The following is a 14,381-nucleotide window of genomic DNA, read 5'->3' as shown; positions in this document are numbered from 1 at the left end:
GTGAGACCCATGTTAGGCTCAAGGCCAGTAGCAGCTCTGTTGCTTCCTGTGGGTCGTGAATTTGGTGGGTGGTCTCACCCCGTTGCACGAGGAGTATGTGAGGGGACCTCCAGCGGTATGGGATTTTGTGGCGGTGAGGGGTCGGAGCGATCTGGGCCATGCCAGGGTTCCCCTTGACAAGTCGTTGTAAAGGGTGAGTGTCGAATTTTCAAGGGTTCGAGTTTTACCCTGGAGGGCGCTGAGGACCGTTGTCTTGTCCCTACCATTCTTAAAGGTCAGGATTGTGTCCCTTGTGGCTGCCACTGGGGCCCCAGTGGGCTTTGGGATCCGGAAAACGTCTGTGGGTTCGATAGATGTGGTTTGACCCGGGGGGAGTATGGCAGTCAAGAGGCTTTTGATTTTGTGTGGAAGATCTGTCTCCGGTGGTCCCTCCGGGATCCCCCTGACCTTAATGTTGTGTCTCCTCCTCGTGTCCTCTTGGACATCTAGGTGCCGTTCAAGCAGCGTGTGTTTGCTGTGCAGATCCTGCATATCACCATGCAGTGCGGCGATGGTGCGCTGGTGGTTTTGAGAGAAGTCTTCCAGCACGGTAATCAGGCCCTACAGACGGTGACGCCTGTGAGGATATTTTATTGCAGGTCTGCTAGTAAGGCTTTCAGCACTCCGGTGGTCACAAAGTCGGCATCAGGGTCAGTCCTTGGTTTGCCCGGTTTAGACTTCAATTTTGGGGCTGATGCTCGGGGGTATTCCTCATCCGCTTCCTCTGAGTAGTCATCAGAGAAATCTGTGCAGCCCCCGTGGGCTTCGCTCAGGCCGCATGCTTGCCCCCACATTTCCCCTATAGTGAGCCCAGGGGCTGATTTATCCAGCGACCTTTTTTTTTTTTTGCGTCCCATGGAGTCTGTGGGGTTCCTGCGTAAGGTCAGCTTTCAGGGGGTAATTTTGGGTTTGATTAGGCTTGATTTCTCCGCTTGTATTACGGAGCTCCAGAGTTGTGCGTCAGTTTGGCTCGGCTGCTCAGCTCCGCCCCGTCATTTTGGTTTTTAATGCTTTGACTTCTTAGTTGGCGACCAGGCTCCTTCAAGTCTGCAGCCAGAAGCTCTCCTCATTGAGCAAAGTCCAGCAGTGGAAAACTTACAATTAGGTTCGGAGATATTTGGACACTGACACAAGTTTTGTTATTTCAACTGTTTACCAAAAATAAATTCAAGTTACAGTTAAATAATGAATATGGGCTTAAAGTGCAGTCTCTCAGCTTTAATTTGAGGGTCTTAACATCCAAATTGATTGAGGGGTTTTGGAATCATGTAGCCCCCTATTTTTCAAAGGACCAAGAGTCATTTATTCATCAATTAAGGAGGTAAAAAGTCTGGAGTTGATTTCAGGTGTGGCATTTACATTTGGAAGCTGTTGCTGTGATCCCACAACATTCAGTCAAAGGAGCTCTCAATGCAAGTGAAACATGTCATTCTTAGGATGCAAAGAAAAAGTCATCAGAGAGCTAGCTAGCAGGAACATTAGGAGTGACCAAATCAACAGTTTGGTACTTTCTGAGAAGAATGCACTCATGAACTCTGCAAATACAGAGGTTTCATGAACCTCAAGAATAGTCCAGGTTAGACTTTGCCAAAAAAAAATCTTAAAAAGCCAGCTTAGTTCTGAAACAGCATTGTTTGGACTGATTAAACTAAGATTAACCAGTACAAGAATGATGGAAAGATAAAAGCTTGTAGAAGGCTTGGAATGGCTCATGAGCTAAAGCATATCACATCATCTTTAAAACACGGTGGAGGCAGTGTGATGGCATGGGCATGCATGGCTTCCAATGACACTAGGTCACGAGTGTTTATTGATGAAATGACAGAAAACAGAAGCAGCCAGATGAATTCTGAAATGTATAGGGATATATTGTCTGCTCAGATTCAGCCAAATTCAGTGAAGTTGATTGGACGGCGCTTCACAGATGGACAATGACCCAAAACTTACTGAAAGGCAAAGGATTTTTTTAAGACAAAGAAGTGGAATATACAGAAATAAAAAGATAAAATAGAGTTTTTATTCTAAAGAAGTGGAATATTCTGCAAGGGTCAAGTCATTTACCTGGTCTTAAGCCGACAGCATGCATTTCACTTGCTGAAGACAAAATTTAAGTTAGTTAGACCCACGAACAGTAAAAGCCTGTCAAAACTTCACAAAGGAGGAAACCAAGTTTTTGGTGATATCCATGCATTCCAGACTTCAAGCAGTCATTGCCTGCAATGTATTCTTGACAAAGTGCCTCCATGCAGAGCGTGGAGACGCTGAACGTCAGTGCTAGAGACTATGCAGCACTGACCCAGGAAGCACCTCTAGTCGCCGTCTGAGTGACTGCCACTAGATGTGTACCTAGGCAGCAATGTAAACACTGCATTTTTTATGAATAAAAAAACATGCATGGACTAATTTTACACACCAGAACAACTACATTAAGCTGTAGTTGTCCTGGTGACTAGTGTCATTTTAAAGCTGAAAGTCTGCACCTCAATTCCATCTCAGGTGTTTCATTTCATAACCATTGTTGTGACGTACAGAACCAAAATTATGAAATTTGTGTCAGTCTCCAAATATTTCCGGACCTAACTTCTGCTCGAAAGCTAACGGAAGTTTCTAGCAGGAGTTTTCCCCTCTCCATATCAGCTGTAGAGAGGCAGGGAGTGGCACCCAACAGACCCCAGGTAAAAGTGTTGTATTGTTAACAGATGGTTTAACTACTTACATATATTGGGAGGTTTGCCATAGCACTTCTGGACCCTTAATGACTACAGCATGCTGTGGTACTTAGTGCTTGGAATATTCCCTTAACATTCTTGCTTGTCGTTATGTCATTGGTTAGTCTCAGTTTTGCAAGGACTGCTATTCGCCTCGGTTAATTTTACTCGTGATCACAGCCTTATATTTTTCTATTTGAATGAATGTTAAATTGTATTGAAATGTATTTTTACCCATGGTCAAAATAAATTTTCAATGTTATTTTGTCATGTGTGCTGTGCCTTATATAATAGAATGTATTACAGGAGTGCTTCTCTTGGCACTAGGCAGTAGTGCACTCACATATGCCTGAGCAGTCCTATGGTAGAGGCTGTTGAAGAGGGTGTTGTGTCAAGAGATAATTTTCCATAATATTTTGCCCCAAAAAGTCTTTGTAAACATTTTATTTAATGTGGTACTGTCACCAAACACTCCAAAATCAATATTTCAGAAAGATACAAACTTTGTGAAATTCTTACATTGACTGTGTTGGAAATTTACTGAGATTCCAATGTATTCAAAATATGTACTGAGACAAAGTAGAGACTACTTTGACTTTCTTAGGCTTGACAAAACTTGACGAAAGACGGAGCTACCATTGTCAAGTTTTTTCATTTCCGCCAGCCATCACAGAGTGACGGCTGTAGGAAAAAAGGCTCTGTCTATGGAGGACATTGCGGTCTCGCGTGATCCTCAACAGATCTCATTTTTTTACTCTCCATCATGCGCAAGAGCATGTGCAACACTGAAGCTACAGCACCTGAAGAGGATTGTCAGGAAGACCATGGCGAAGGCCGAGAGGCATAGGTCCAGTTAAGTATAACTTGCCTTCCTTTGCATCCTGCAGCCACTAGACAACCAGCGAAACTGTAACTGTACGGGGTATTTGCAAATTATGCAAAGACCCCAGATTGTGAATTAGCTGAGTTAACTGTGATTTTAAAGTGCAAAAAGGTTGCCCAAATATTGGAATACATGTAACTTTGAAACTAATATTCTACTATGTTTTGTTTTGTTTTACAGATGGAGGGAAAACGGAGGAAATTCTCATTAAGCAGTGATGACTCTGATACCACTGATAGTAAGATATGCTTCATTTTGGGTTTAAAAAAAAAAAAAATATATATATATATATATATATATATATATATATATATATATTCACACACTCATAAATATTGGGCCATGTCCCTGCTTCTAATAGATAGCTTGTTTATTCCTGTGAAAAAGTTATAGTAGAGATAAACGAGCTCTGTGAAACATTATTTCAGTTTGCTACACTTCTCATTTGTGGTCTACCCATCTGTTTCCATGTACTGTAATCTGCCACAAATGTAAATGTTCCATTTCCTGGTTATATAGCACAAAGAAATATAAAGTAAATAAATTGTTATAATATAAACATGTATTTCATTCACATATTATTCTGAAGATATGCTATTAACTGATTTTGAGGGCTTCAGAAATAGATTATTCAATGCATGTGTTTTTGTAATACATTTTATAGATTCACTATTTTTAAAGGACATATTCATGGTTCATAAGTTTTATTTTTCTTAGCCATTTTTCATCTATTTAATGATAAAAATGTCTATTTAAAATGTCTTGGGTTTGGTCATCTATGAAGTCCTACTTAGCATAATTACAAACCAAAATGGGCAATTATTATTATTATTATTATTATTGTTGTTTTATTAAGGAAACCTAATCCCTGTTTTTCCCATTACTCTTGGAGAGAAATATGTTGCACTTCAAATTAACCCCTTAAGGACACATGACATGTCTGACATGTCATGATTCCCTCTTATTCCAGAAGTTTGGTCCTTAAGGGGTTAAACACTATAGGGTCAGGAACGCAGACATGTATTCCTGACCCTATAGTGTTAAAACCACCATGAACCCCCCCTTACTACCCTTTTTGCTAAATATAGCAAAACGTAACTTTTATTAAAGTCTGCTGCTGCTGGCTCTGCCCTGGATCTGCCTGCTTGGCTGACATCATCAGAAGTGTTGTTCTGAGCCAATCACAATGGTTTCACATAGGGAAGTATTGGATTGGTTGTGCTGTTCAATGAGGCAGATAGGAGGCAGCGCCAGCACAAGCCAAACACAGCCGTGGCCAATCAGCATCTCCTCATAGAGCTGCATTTAATCGATGCATCTCTATGAGCAAAGTTCAGTGTCTCCATGCAAAGGGTAGAAACACTGATTGTGCCCCAGGATGCACCTCTAGTAGCTATCTGAGGAGAGGCTAGTGGAAGTATCCGTAGGCTGTAATCTAAACACTGCCTTTTCTCTGAAAAAAATGTGTTTACTGCAAAAAGCCTAAAGGGAATGATTCTACTCACCAGAACAAATACATTAAGCTGTAGTAGTTCTGGTGACTAAAGTGTCCCTTTAAGTTATGTATGTTTTTTGTCTGACATCATCCCTGCATTTGCATGGTCAAATCACAGGCTTCTTACAGATTGTTTTGTTGTCTCAAAGCACATGTGTGCGATCTGAGCTCGCAAGGTGTGGGAGGGGTAATTAATAAAAAAAAAAGAAACCCTAGGGGCTGTCTTGAAAGATGAATGGTATTGCGGGAATTGGCGTGGTTGCCAACGCCAAGGGAGTCCTGGAGCTGAATCAAAGGTAAATTAAAAACGTAATTTTAGGTTTTTAGTGAAAATGTGTGAGGGACCTGAAGCAAGTTTGAAGATAGAGCACTATAGTGCTAGGAATGCAGGTTTGTATTCCTAACTCTACAGTGTTCCTTTAGATGAGGAAGACCTGTAAAACATCAACACACTGGGCAAGAATGTGCAATCGTTAGGATTAAAGGGACTCTCCAGTGCCAGGAAAACAGGTTCCTGCAGTGTGTCAGGATCGGGACAGGGATCCAACACGCAGAGTACAAACAGTAGCCAGATACGTATACCGGACCTTAGAATGGCCGGACTAACGTAAGTAGTACAGTATAGAATGGTCAAAGACAAGACGAGGTCGAGGGTAACAGAAGACAGGTAAGCGAGAGACAAGCCGAATCAAGGGTAACAGAGATAAGCAGAGTAAGGTAAACAAGCCGGGTCAAAACCAAAAGGGATAATAGAATACACAAGCACTGAGTGACTAGAACAAGCTAGAACCACGACAGGGCAATGAGCTAATGAAAGAAGCTCTGTTAAATACCCTATTCAGAGCAGTAACCACGCCTCCGAGGCTTCCTGATTGGTCCTGCAGCAATTGAGTGACAGGTCGTTCCGGAGGAGTGTCCTGATGACAACTTCCTGCCTAGATGCTGTAAAAGGCAGTCACTCCCTCGCGGCCGGCCTTGCATGACCGGATAGACCGTGGGGAAGGGAGCCATCAGGCCGTCTGGATGGAGGAACAGCTAAGCCTCTACCTCTTTCGGAGGTAGAGACCACAGGTACCCTGACACAGTGCCCCCCTCCCACATCCCCTCATCCCATGTTGCTGAAGGGGTTAAAATCCTTCAGTGACTTACCTTAATCCAGCGCCGATGTCCCTGAGCGCTAGGTCAGGCTCTGTCCACGCTAGTCCCCCGCCGACATCAGCCGGTGGGGGAGACCTAATGCGCATGCGTGGCAATGGCCGTGCGCGTGCATTAGACCTCCCCATAGGAAAGCATTATTCAGTGCCTTCCTATGGGGATTTCGGTGATGCTGGAGGTCCTCATGCATAGCGTGAGGACGTCCAGCGTCGTTTAAAACACTTTTAAATGTAAGAAGCCAGAAGTCCCCCTAGTGTCTGATAGATAGCAACTAGAGGAGAACTTAACCCTGCAAGTTTTAAAAACTGAAAGAATTACATTTGCAGGGTAAAGGGTGATGGGAGTTGGCACCCAGACCACTCCAATGGGCAGAAGTGGTCTGGGTGCCTGGAGTGTTCTTTTAAGTGCAACTCTGCATGTACATGTAGGTTACTCTAAGCACTCGAATAGATTAACAGCATAATTAAACTGGCCAGAACAGAATAGGTAAGGATTACTCCAACCAAACTGAACATTTTATAAAAATAGTGGTTTTTGGTTAAAGTAATCTTTAAGAAAGTAGTAAAACATTTCGAGTGAGAGAAATTTTGGTAACAGACCTTAAAGTGACCAAAGCAAAATATTACATCAAAGAAGTGGTAATATACAGAATAAAAGGGCTATAAAAAAAAACTGGGCAACTGTAATATGAAGAAAACTTGCAAATAATTCACTTTATTCACTAAAATAAATGCGTAGCATCTGAAAGGCTGGAAAAAAAACGGATGCAAATGTTTTTTAGAGTTTGTCCATAGTATCCATTCTCTGCTGATGTGCGAGGATACTGTTTGGATAAAAAAAAAAAAAATGATAATGAATTATAATTTCTAAAACCAAAAAAATACAAAAGTGTAATTTAAACTTCTGTATTTCTTAAACAGCTAGCCAAATTTCTGATATTGGCTTAGAATACTGACCGTTGTGGTAATGTTGGGTTAACATATTCCAAATTTAAAAGGGGATACCACATGATTATACTGGAATAACTTATGTACTGCATGATTTGTGTTTTGGGAGTTTCCTCTGGGAAAAATTAAATATGGATTATTTTATCTATAAATTTGTTAAACTTTACATTGATATATATGAAAAATGCTAGAGAAAGTGAGACCTTGTATTTAGTATTTAAATTAATGTATAAAATACCGCATCCAAATTTGCTAAATTTACAACGCCATGGCTTTTACCTTGTCCACTTCATGCTATTTGGCAGCTGACTAAAAGAGACTGTGAAGAATAAATGCTATATCAATCATGATGGTACAGTTTCCATGTTTATTTTTAAGAGATATACAGTTAGAAACTTGCCTTTACTTATTTTTTGCTGTTGGTGCCCAGTCTGAATATGATGTTCTTCCTTTACTTCTGTTTATATAAAAATAAGTGGCACTGTCATATAGCTTAAATCTAGAGACCATTATTTGATTACTTTCAGATGACTTGCTCATTGACATAAACGTAAAAAATAATGAGGTCTTCTTAGAGATTAGGGAACTGTGCGCACACACAAAACGTTTTTTTAATTTTAAAAGGCTGCTTAAAATCACCTATCACCTATCCTTGAAAACAGATATAGGGACTTGGTTACACCACATGGCTGTATTGTGTTAAGACCAACACTACTTCACAGTACCCCAATGTCGGTGGGTCCTACACTAATTTTAACATGGGAGATTAACATGCAAAACTTACGTATTAAACTGCTTCCAGAAACTGTCCTTAACCCCTTAAGGACCAAACTTCTGGAATAAAAGGGAATCATGACATGTCACACATGTCATGTGTCCTTAAGGGGTTAAATGATCACTATAGGGTCAGGAACACAAACATGTATTCCTGACCCTATAGTGTTAAAATCACCATCTAGCTCCCCTGAGCCCCTCATGCATCCATAAATATAGCAAAATCTTACTGTATTCAAGCCTAAAGGTGTAGCTCTGCATGATGTTTGTCTCAGAAAAACAAGCAGTCTGCTGACATCATCAGAAGTGGTAGCCTGATCCAATCACAGTGCTTCCCCATAGGATTGGCTGAGACTGACAAAGAGGCAGATCAGGGGCAGAGCCAGCATGATTCAACACAGCCCTGGCCAATCAGCATCTCCTCATACAGATAAATTGAATCAATGAATCTCTATGAGGAAAATTCAGTGTCTGCATGCAGAGGGAGGAGATACTGAATATTTGGATGCATTTTAGGCAGCCATGACCCAGGATGGATCTCTAACAGAAAAAAAATGGTAATAGCGTGATCCGTAAGCTTGGATGGCCTAGGGAGCACTAAGGGGTAGTTCTGCAGATGTTGTTCTGCCTTAAGTAACAATCTTGAGAAATAACTTTATTGCGGGCATCATAAACTTAATGATCCCTGAAAATAATAAGTGTATAAGTGTATCTTCCTATGGAAAAGGTACATTGATGATGTCCTAATCATTTGGACAGGTACCCAACTACTCTTTAAGACATTCGTAGAGACATTAAACATGAACAATCTTAATCTAAGATTCACCATGGAATTTGGGTGTCACGTCTAAACATTTGTTATGAAGGAACACAACTGCAGATTTCGTATAGTTTGAATATTTATTATAAAAAGTAAAAGGTAATGACTTTAATTCAAATTTACAGGTACTGTTGTTTTAAGTAATAAACGATAACTGAAGTCCACAATTATAAGCACTGTAGCTTTAAGTAGTAAATGATAACTGAAGTCCACAATTACAGGCACTGTAGCTTTAAGTAGTAAATGATAACTGAAGTCCACAATTACAGGCACTGTAGCTTTAAGTAGTAAATGATAACTGAAGTCCACAATTACAGGCACTGTAGCTTTAAGTAGTAAATGATAACTGAAGTCCACAATTACAGGCACTGTAGCTTTAAGTAGTAAATGATAACTGAAGTCCACAATTACAGGCACTGTAGCTTTAAGTAGTAAATGATAACTGAAGTCCACAATTACAGGCACTGTAGCTTTAAGGAGTAAACGATAGTAAATTGCAGACACTGAATCAATAAAGAGTCTCTTAGTAGAATCAACGGTTTAGGTGATAAGCAGTCACAATAGCTGTTCCATAGACTTTAACCGAAGCAAGACAGATGCAGCTAACTGAGATAAAGTATGAGTTGAAGTTAGCTGTAACGGTTTTGTATTATCGAAGGATTTTGGAGACAGGAAATAACAGCTTGAGATGCAATGCTTATCACAGAGGTTTTACTTAGCTTCCGGCACATAGAACACTGGTTCCCGAGATCTCCTCAGAGGCGTTTATCCTGGATGGAGAGTGTTAAGCTTTTAGTTGTTGATGAGGAGAGGTGAAGGGAACTTGCAGAGTCTTTCAGTCCGGTCTGGTAACAGAGGTTTTCACAACGAAGTTGTAGCCGGTTCGTGAGTACGGAACGTAGTTCAATAATCCAGCCTAGATCAGCTGGTGCAGTCAGATTAAATAGGCAGACCGTGTCATAAAGGGGTGTGGCTAGGCTCCGTGGAACCAGGAAGTAAGAGGATACCATAGTTAAGGCATGACATTGGGGATCAGACACTCAATTTCTTAGACTGTACTCTAAGGATAACCAAGGACCTCGGAATAGAGACTACCCTCTATCGTAAACCCACATCTACGAACAACATGCTACGATGGGAGAGCCACCACCCTATCCCTCTCAAAAGAGGGATCCCGGTGGGCCAGTACTTGAGACTAAGAAGAAACTGTTCGTCCACTGATGACTTCAAAATCCAAGCCGCAGATCTGCGAAAAAGATTCAAACAGAGAGGCTATCCGAATAGATGCTTGAAACACGCCTACCAGAAAGCACTGAACCTTGAACGAGAGGAACTACTCACTAATAAGCCCAAACTGGACCCCAAGAGAGCTATCAGATGCATAGCAAGTTATGACGCAGCATGGAATGAGGTGAAGAAGGTGATGGGGCGCTTCTGGCCGTTACTAACTCAGGATCCACACCTCAAGGACACAATCTCTATCAAAGTGTCAATAACAGCCAGAAGAGGAAAAAACATGAAAGAAATACTGGTACCCAGCCATTTTTCGGCACCAAAAAAGAAAAATAACACCTGGATGAAGATACATGGCACATATCAGTGTGGAAGGTGTGTCGCGTGTGTACACATAGCAAAAGGATCAAAAAACATTTTTGACTCTAGCAACTCCATAGAAATCCCCATCAAACAGTTCTTTAACTGCAACACCCTAGGCATGATCTACCTACTTACATGCAAATGTGGCATGAAGTATGTGGGCAAGACTATACGCCCATTCAAAAGACGTATCATGGAACACGTCCTCTCTGTGACCTCCAATAGGGACACACCAGTGGCTAGGCATATCAGAAACAGTCATATGGATACCCCAAAGTGCATCAAATTTGCGGGCATTGAAAAAATCAGCTAGGCAAAAGAGGGGGTGATCTAGATCAGACCCTTAAAAGGAGGGAATGCTATTGGATTTTCAAGTTGGATACGTTAGCCCCCAAAGGTGTGAATGAGGGCTTCACCTTCACTCCTTTCATAGACACGTGATGTTCTATACCTGTAGATATGTATATAGTCTCTCTTTCACTATTTATTTTATTTATTATTTTTGTATATATTGATCCTCACACAACCAGGTACTCTTTAACCCCTTCAGGACGGAGTCAATAGTGCACGTTCTGATCAAAACAATAAACGTAAACAAAAACTAGAATTTGCGCTAAATGTCTGTTCACCCGTAGTTCCCCTCTTTCATATTATATGCACACTTATTATATATCATTTTCTTCTGGAGAAACAGGGCTTTAATTTACCATTAACTATTCATATATGGAACATAATTTATTATGAATAAAATAAAAAAAACTGTGAGAATTTTTTTTTTTTTTTTTAAATGTGTAGTTCCGCCTCACATTTTAGCTGTAAATGTCATAATACTGTTAGGTTTTACTGCAACAAAATGCACATATTTGTAATCAGCGATGTCTCACGAGTACAACAGTACCCCCCATTAACAGGTTTTATGGTGTTTTGGAAAGTTACAGGGTCAAATATAGAACGTTCCATTTTCAAATTGAAATTTGTCAGATTAGTAATGTTACCTTTGAGACGGTGTGGTAGCCCAGGAATGAGAATTACCCCCATAATGGCATACCATTTGAAAAAGTAGACAAGCCAAGGTAATGAAAGTGGGGTATGTTTAGTCTTTTTTAGTAGCCACTTAGTCACAAACACTGGCCAAAGTTAGCGTTCATATTTGTTTTTGTGTGAAAAAAGCAAAAAACTAATATTTGGCCAGTGTTTGTGACTAAGTGGCTACTAAGAAAGACTGGACATACCCCACTTGCAATACCTCGGGTTGTCTACTTTTGCAAATGGTATGCCATCATGGGGGTAATTCTCGTTCCTGGGCTACCATACGCTCTCAAAGGCAACATAACCAATCTGGCAAATTTCAATGTGAAAAAAATGAAATGCAAGCCTTATATGTGACTCTCTAACTTTCCAAAACACCATAAAACCTGTACATGGGGGGTACTGTTATTCTCGGGAGACTTCACTAAACACAAATATTAGTGTTTAAAAACAGTAAAACATATTACAACAATAATGTAGTCCATAAAAGTGCTGTTCGTTTGTAAAAAATGCAAATAACGTCACTTTTACTTAAAATATCATAGTTGTAATACAATTTACCAGTTTGAAACACTAATATTTGAGTTCAGCGAAGTCTCCCGAGTAAAACAGTACCCCCTATGTACAGGTTTTATGGTGTCGTGGAGAGTTACAGGGTCAAATATAGTGCTTGCAAATTAAATTCTCTGCACTTTCTCCCTGTGTTGTCAGGCATGTCAATCAAATTTTAATTAATCAAATCACATAATTATGTTAAAATATACATGTAGAATTGTAATATATATATACATATATATGTATTTAAATTCTATGTGTATACTAATGTAATCTTTTATGTAATTATATGTATTTATCTATATATATATATTTGCGGTTATTTGTATTTTATATATAGATAGATATATATAGAATGTCATTCTAAGTGTATTTTGTTTCCAATATATATATATTAATAACAAAATACAGTTAGAATGAAATAACATATGAATATATAATTTATATTAAATTTTGTTTCAATATTTTATTTATTTATTTTATTATTTTATTTATTTATTATTTTAATTATACGTATATATATATAATATATATATGTAGATCTATTATATATATATTATATACATATTATATATATGTAACGTCATTCTAAGTGTATTTTAATGCTAATATATATACTTATATTAATATTAAAATACACTTTGTATGACGTTACATATATATAATATGTATATATATTATATATATAATATATATATATATATACATATTATATATATAAAAATATTTTACATTTATTTTTACACTTGTTTAATTTATTTTTGTATACTTTCCCACCAGCAGGGGGACTGTCTGATATTTTAGACAGTCCCCCTGCTGGCAGATCCATAGCCAGCTATAGGGGGCCATGTGATCGCTCTTTGAGAGCGATCACATGGCCCCCGGGGGCCTCATTTGCCGTGGGAGGGCTGCCTGGGCTGTCAGGCAGCCCCCCAGAAGAGGATCGCGGTAGAGGTAAGTAAATCTCACCTCCTGGGGCTCAAAGCCGTTACGGCGTTCCATGCCGCCACAACGGCTTTAAAGCCCATTATAATGGGGACGGCATGGAACGCTGTAACGGCGTTAACGGGTTAACCAACCAGCTGAAATATATTCATAGACCATATATAGACAGAGCTCCACAATTGGATATCTTTTTCTCCAAGTAGTTTAGACTGAAGTGATCCCATACAACAAACCATTCATGGTTAGATCTAGATCACAGAGACTTCCTCTCAGACCTTTCGTTACTTACCTTCTCCAGTGGGATCATTTTCTCCAATAAATGAAATTTCACACCGGAAGAACAATGTACAGCTCTATCTCTAGGGATCTACAACAATAAATAGGGCTTTACACCTTTAATTCCGGTTTAGTCTCCACATCATCCATCTATATATAGGGTTACTCACTGAGTATAACTGATATTGGTTTACTCATGTACTTCCTCTGGGTTTCCCAGATACAGTGACATGATATGTACACATCACTATACCGTTTGTGAGGGTGATTTAATCACTTCCCTACACATAATGGTGGGTATAACATAGATCACTATGGTTCCATCTGTGACAGGGAAGTATAAAGATCGTATTTATGCAATATGGGTCGCAGTGTTATCCCCCAAGTATGTAGATATCTCTTCGTGCGGACAAGATCAGCCAGGCGATTTTCTCGCCGCTCACAGGTCCCGCCCCGTTTACACCCACGTGGGCGGACTTAATGCTGATTGACAGCTCACACAGCGTGCCGGCTTGGCGCGCATAGATGGGACACACCTCTTACTACGATTGGTCGCTGGATCGTTCACAGGGCGTACTTAAACGCCAACTGTTTCAGTACCTGGTTTACATTTGACAAAGGCGCTTTGGCAGCGCCGAAACGTACGTTAGGTCCGCTATTTGCTTTTAGACTATGCACGTTTGATGTGATTCTTTGGTTAGGGGGGAATGGGTACTATTGGTATCTAACTGATGTTAGAACTAGTCAGTAGAATGCTTCCAGAGTAGAATCTTTTTCCTTTCACAGCAACATTGTGAGTTGATACTTCTACAAAGCCCTGCATACACAGTAGGTTCTCTACTACTTTATCCAGTGTAAGATACACTTGCTAACTTTATGAAGTGTTAGAACCAGCCAACAGAGTGCTTCTAGAATAGTATCCATTTTCTTCCACAGCTACCACAAAAGCTATCATTCCTACAAAGCTCTGCATACATAGTAGGATATCTACAGATAGATCCATTACATTGTGCACTAGCTTACTGTATGAAGTGGTAGGGATACACTTGTTATCCCATGAATACTGTTTTCACATTCATTTATTGAATTATCATAGGTTGCTATCTAAGATTCTCTCTCCTTTTTGGAGCCTTGGGTTTATCCTGCTGCTGTGACATTA

The 14,381-nt window shown here is 39.8% G+C and overlaps 1 protein-coding gene across 1 annotated transcript in view; it reads left to right on the top strand.

Moving 5' to 3' along the window:
* JADE2 (jade family PHD finger 2) overlaps positions 1-14,381 on the top strand; it is a 647,003-nt gene that overhangs the window by 150,640 nt on the left and 481,982 nt on the right. The window contains exon 2 of the mRNA XM_063447471.1: positions 3,811-3,868. Coding sequence (XP_063303541.1) covers positions 3,811-3,868 — 58 coding nt within the window. The remainder of the gene's footprint in view (positions 1-3,810; positions 3,869-14,381) is intronic.

This window comes from Pelobates fuscus, chromosome 3 (genome assembly GCF_036172605.1).
Source record: "Pelobates fuscus isolate aPelFus1 chromosome 3, aPelFus1.pri, whole genome shotgun sequence".
Taxonomy (NCBI): Eukaryota; Metazoa; Chordata; class Amphibia; order Anura; family Pelobatidae; genus Pelobates; species Pelobates fuscus.
The sequence above is the reverse complement of the archived record's forward strand: the minus strand, read 5'-3'. Positions and strand labels throughout refer to the sequence as shown.